Consider the following 5,561-nt stretch of genomic DNA (forward strand, 5'->3'; position numbering starts at 1 on the left):
GCTGGAACGAATTGGGACTCTCCCCTGGGAATTGACCAAGGCAGTCAGACGGGGGGAGACAGAGCTGAAACAATGGGGTTCCCTACAGCTCAGCTGAGCTCTGGGCTGACCAGAATGGGCTCTGCTTTAACCTCCAGCTCTCTGTTCTGAGCCAAGGATGGCCTGTGCTGTGTGCCGCTGAGTAACAAACCCAACAGCTTTCACAAACCTGGCCAGTGTCGCTGTCAATCCCAGCTGAGGTGCACTGCCCCTGCAGAGGTAACCTCTCTCTCCCAGGAGTCTGTTTCCCTGGGCAGGGGCGGGGCTCTGAGGACAGGGCAGGGAGCCCCCACCCCTGGCTGGACCGTGTCACAGACAGCGCTTTCCCAAAGGCATTTTATTGATGGGAAGTTTATAAAGAGTCACGTCCACAACCAGACCCACCCCCCATTCCCTGACCCTCCCAGGCACCCCCATGCCCCTTCTCACTGTCCTGAGGCCTCGCTCCCCCAGCCTTGTGCTGTGGGGACTTGCCCTTCCCACACATCCCCCCCAGTCCCATACCCTGGACCTGTGGGCAGACAGTTCTCTCCTCCGCCCACAGGAACCTCCTCCTCTCCACCCCCAGAGCGGTGCTGTGGGAGCAGCTCGGAGGCTGTCGGTCCACGTGGCACCCAGGGGCTAGGAAGTGGCTGGCGGGGGGTGCAGCACCCCTGTGCTAGAAGGTGCCAGTCTGTGCAGCACCCCCAGCACTAGGAGGCAGCTGAGTGGGGCCATGCCATGCCCCAGGGCTAGGAGATGCCAGTCTGGGCTGCACCTCTGGCGTTAGGTGTCCTGCCCCTCACTTCCCGATGAGGCGTGCAGCAAGCCGGGGTCGTAGAGGGGCTGCCCAGTCCAGAGGCGGGTGGCGAAAAGGTGGCGGCAGGGCCGGCGGCTTGAGACGTATATGGAGCAGGAGCAGGCGGCCAGGTCACGGCTCACCAGGAAGGAGCAGATGCCGCCATCCAGCAGGAAGCCCTCGGGCACCTCCTTGACATGGTAGTTGGCGTGCTTGGCCAGGCCAAGCTCCTCAGCGATGAGCGCAGCACTGTCGGGCGGACACACGGCCCGGTACAGCTCCGACACCCGCTCTTCATTGAGCGCCGCCATCTCCACCCGCAGCGCCTGCAGCTCCAGCAGCCCCCGCACGCAGGCCGCCAGCCCCAGGGGCGGGCTCAGCACCGAGCGCAGCTTCTGCTGGTGGAAGCTCATGTGCTCCAGGAACGGGCAGTCGCAGTTGCGCTCGAAGGCCCAGCACTCCGCCCACGTGCCCTTGTTATGGTGCCAGTGCTCCAGGTAGTACTGCAGGAAGGGCAGCGGCGCCACATCCTCCAGGTCGCTCAGGTACTGGCTGTAGACGCGGGGCGAGCTGGCGTTGGCCATGTTGTGCAGCAGGTTGCGCACCTTGTCCTCCTTGGGCACGGCCAGCTCGCGCGCCTTGCGGTACAGCGCCTCCAGCACCTGCAGCCGGCAGATCTGCACCCGAGCACAAGGCAGCACTTCCTCCACCGCGTCCACATCCGTGATGCCCGCCCCCACAGTCAGACACTTCACCTTCAGCTTGATGTCAGGTGCGCTCTGCACCAGGGAGGCCACAATGAAGATGACCAGATCGGGCACGCCCCGGCGGGCCACGCAGTAGGCGCACTCGCGGCCCCGCCCGTTGCCATCCTGGCAGAGCACCGAGTAGAGCTCGAACTCGCTGTTGATGCAGGCCGCCTTGTCCATGTAGAGGCAGCGGGGGAAGCGCTGCACCAGCCCCCGCATGTGCGATGTGGCCAGGAAGATGCTGTTGAGCACGGCCACGTCCTCCTGGAAGACCAGCTTGACCTTGGCGCCCGGGTCGCTCTTGAAGAGGCCATCCAGCTGGCTCAGCAGCTCGCACATGCCCTTGTCCTTGGCCTTGCTGTAGTCCTCCAGGTTCCAGATCAGGTCAGGTGCCAGGAACCGCTTGGACACGCTGTTGGTGATGCGGATGGGCAGCCCCATGCTGGCCTCCAGCTGGTGACGCTTGAAGTAGTGAGCAAACTCCACCTCTGACAACTTGTGGTTGTGCTCCAGGCTGGCCTCAATCACCACTAGCCGGTCCTTCTTGGGGCCCAGTCGCAGTGTGATGGAGGCCGGGCAGTCGATCTTCTCGCTGCTGGGGAGGGGAAACAGAGGGGTCAGCATGGGACAGCCATATGGGGGTGGGGGGGAGAGGGGGGAGGGACAGCCTCTAGGGTCTGGCAGAAGGGGTGAGCCTGAAGCAGATAGACATCACCCGCTGTTGCCAATGATGTGGGCAGTGGAAGTCACTCCGACAAGCTGCCCACATTGGCACCTTGTGCCCAACCCATCCCTTGACCTGGGGGGACTAAATGGAGAGGGGCTGTGGCCCCATGGGGCGATGTTGCCAGGTGCCACAGAGCACAGAACCAGGGAGAGGGGCTCAGGCTGCAAACTGCTGCCTCCAGGGCATGCCAGGGAGCCCCATCACCAGCACAATTAACACTGGTCATGGCCCAGCCTGGAGACCTACTGGAGAGGCCAAACGCAACCCAGTAATGCACAGCAATCCCCTGGCAAGGCTAATGGCAGCTCCCCCAGGCCCAGGCAGGGCCCCCTCCACCACCACAGCCAGGGGAACATGACAGGCCCCCAGCCGCACTGGGGGAGAGCAGAGCGCCATGTAACAGCAGAGTCAAGATAGCGGCAGGCAAGATCTGCCAGCAGAACCTAAATGCTGCAGAGTATGGACTTAGTTGGGGGGCACAGCGCCGCAGCGAGCCCTAAGGCGCCCCACTCACAGCCGGTTGCGTTGCACGGTGCTCTGGCCCACGTAGGTGCCGCTGTGCTTGCAGATGAGGCGGACGAAGCGGAAGCGCAGGGTGGCGGCCAGGCTGGGCTGGTAGTGCAGCGGGTTCTGGCGCAGCGAGATCAGCGGCTTGAGGCTGGCGATGATGAATAACACCTTGTGCTTCTCGCACCAGTCGTCGAAGAAGCTGCTGAACTGATGCCACGTGTGGAACTCCTGGCCCAGGCCCAGGTCCCCCATGGCCCTGCGGGCAGAGGGTGGGCGTGGGGAGCCACTGCCACAGGGGACACAAGACAGCGTCAGCTGGGCAGGGGGGAAATGCAGCCTCCCGTCCACCCCGAACCAGCCTGCCCTGCCTGGCCCCTTCCTGCTGCCGGGTCCCAGCCTCCCGACACTCCCCATACCCCGCTCCGGGCAATGGGACCAGCCCCACGACGGGCAACGGGCCCGGCCCCCCCGACGCTCCCCACCGGGCCCCCCTCCGGGCAACGGGCCCGGCCCCCCCCCGACGCTCCCCGGGCCCCCCTCCGGGCAACGGGCCCGGCCCCCCCCCCGACGCTCCCCGGGCCCCCCTCCGGGCAACGGGCCCGGCCCCCCCCCCGACGCTCCCCGGGCCCCCCTCCGGGCAACGGGCCCGGCCCCCCCCCCGACGCTCCCCGGGCCCCCCCTCCGGGCAACGGGCCCGGCCCCCCCCGACGCTCCCCACCGGGCCCCCCCTCCGGGCAACGGGCCCGCCCCCCCCGACGCTCCCCGGGCCCCCCTCCGGGCAACGGGCCCGGCCCCCCCCGACGCTCCCCGGGCCCCCCCTCCGGGCAACGGGCCCGGCCCCCCCCGACGCTCCCCACCGGGCCCCCCTCCGGGCAACGGGCCCGCCCCCCCCCCGACGCTCCCCGGGCCCCCCTCCGGGCAACGGGCCCGCCCCCCCCCCGAGCCCCCCTCCGGGCAACGGGCCCGCCCCCCCCCCACGCTCCCCGGGCCCCCCTCCGGGCAACGGGCCCGGCCCCCCCCCGACGCTCCCCGGGCCCCCCTCCGGGCAACGGGCCCGGCCCCCCCCCCGACGCTCCCCGGGCCCCCCTCCGGGCAACGGGCCCGGCCCCCCCCCCGACGCTCCCCGGGCCCCCCTCCGGGCAACGGGCCCGGCCCCCCCCCCCCGACGCTCCCCGGGCCCCCCTCCGGGCAACGGGCCCGCCCCCCCCGACGCTCCCCGGGCCCCCCCTCCGGGCAACGGGCCCGGCCCCCCCCGACGCTCCCCACCGGGCCCCCCCTCCGGGCAACGGGCCCGCCCCCCCCGACGCTCCCCGGGCCCCCCTCCGGGCAACGGGCCCGCCCCCCCCCCCGACGCTCCCCACCGGGCCCCCCTCCGGGCAACGGGCCCGCCCCCCCCCCGACGCTCCCCGGGCCCCCCTCCGGGCAACGGGCCCGCCCCCCCCCCGAGCCCCCCTCCGGGCAACGGGCCCGCCCCCCCCCCCACGCTCCCCGGGCCCCCCTCCGGGCAACGGGCCCGGCCCCCCCCCGACGCTCCCCGGGCCCCCCTCCGGGCAACGGGCCCGGCCCCCCCCCGACGCTCCCCGGGCCCCCCTCCGGGCAACGGGCCCGGCCCCCCCCCCGACGCTCCCCGGGCCCCCCTCCGGGCAACGGGCCCGGCCCCCCCCCCCCGACGCTCCCCGGGCCCCCCTCCGGGCAACGGGCCCGCCCCCCCCGACGCTCCCCGGGCCCCCCCTCCGGGCAACGGGCCCGGCCCCCCCCGACGCTCCCCACCGGGCCCCCCCTCCGGGCAACGGGCCCGCCCCCCCCGACGCTCCCCGGGCCCCCCTCCGGGCAACGGGCCCGCCCCCCCCCCCGACGCTCCCCGGGCCCCCCCTCCGGGCAACGGGCCCGCCCCCCCCCCGACGCTCCCCGGGCCCCCCTCCGGGCAACGGGCCCGCCCCCCCCCGAGCCCCCCTCCGGGCAACGGGCCCGCCCCCCCCCCGACGCTCCCCGGGCCCCCCTCCGGGCAACGGGCCCGGCCCCCCCCCGACGCTCCCCGGGCCCCCCTCCGGGCAACGGGCCCGGCCCCCCCCCCGACGCTCCCCGGGCCCCCCTTTGGGCAATGGGCCCGGCCCCTCCGACGCGGTCCCCTTGCCATGGCCCCAACCCCCGACGCTCCCGGTGCAACGGACCCGGCCCCCGGTACCTGCCGAGCTCCCTCCCGTCCCGGGGGCCCGGGCAGCGGGGCTCCTCCCCCACAATGCACCGCGCGCGCGGCGGCCGGGAGCCGGGACAGGACAATGCCTCGGTGTCCCAGCGTGCACCGCGCGTGGCCCGGGGGCGGGGGCGTCTCTCCGGGGCCGGGGGCCGTGCGGGGCGGGGCCGGGGGCTCGGACCGGGCGGGGGGGGGCAGCGTCTGGGCTGCACCCCGGAGCGGGCCGGGAGGCAGGACTGGGGGCGCGGGGGAGTTGTGGGGCTGTGTCCGCGTGTGCCCGGGGCTGTGCGTTGTGCACACGCGGGCACGAGTGGGTGTGCCGGGCGGGTGTCCGTGGGTGGGCGGCCTGGGGGGTGAGGCTGCTCTCACCAAACGGTGGCCAGATCTGGCCATTCCACCCAAAAATCTGTCTAATCAACTCGAAGGTTTGGGACTTTTCCTGTGGGAAACCCATTCGTTTATCCGGCTAACCCAGAACGAGCTCTCGCCTTAAACCTGCACCTGGCCCGGGCCCGCACCCTGATCCGAACCCGCTTCGAACGCCCCTCCGAGACCGAACCCCAG

General features: G+C 72.5%; 1 protein-coding gene across 2 annotated transcripts; it reads right to left on the reverse strand.

Moving 5' to 3' along the window:
* Nucleotides 1–438: 438 nt before the first annotated feature.
* Nucleotides 439–5,099, reverse strand: LOC311511828 (uncharacterized protein ZSWIM9-like). Of its 2 annotated transcripts, none has more exons than XM_084612709.1 (3): nucleotides 4,989–5,099; nucleotides 2,808–3,089; nucleotides 439–2,161 (listed from the first exon to the last, which is right to left on the reverse strand). In XM_084612709.1, the coding sequence occupies exons 2-3, from the start codon at nucleotides 3,053–3,055 to the stop codon at nucleotides 805–807; spliced, it is 1,605 nt and encodes a 534-aa protein (XP_084468835.1). In that variant the 5' UTR covers nucleotides 3,056–3,089; nucleotides 4,989–5,099; the 3' UTR covers nucleotides 439–804. The 2 variants fall into 2 exon arrangements, with proteins under 2 accessions (XP_084468835.1, XP_084468836.1); XM_084612710.1 differs by having other exon boundaries at nucleotides 4,975–5,072.
* Between the last annotated feature and the right edge of the window lie 462 nt (nucleotides 5,100–5,561).

This window comes from Lepidochelys olivacea, assembly GCF_965140295.1.
Source record: "Lepidochelys olivacea isolate rLepOli2 genome assembly, chromosome: 23".
Classification (NCBI taxonomy): domain Eukaryota; kingdom Metazoa; phylum Chordata; order Testudines; family Cheloniidae; genus Lepidochelys; species Lepidochelys olivacea.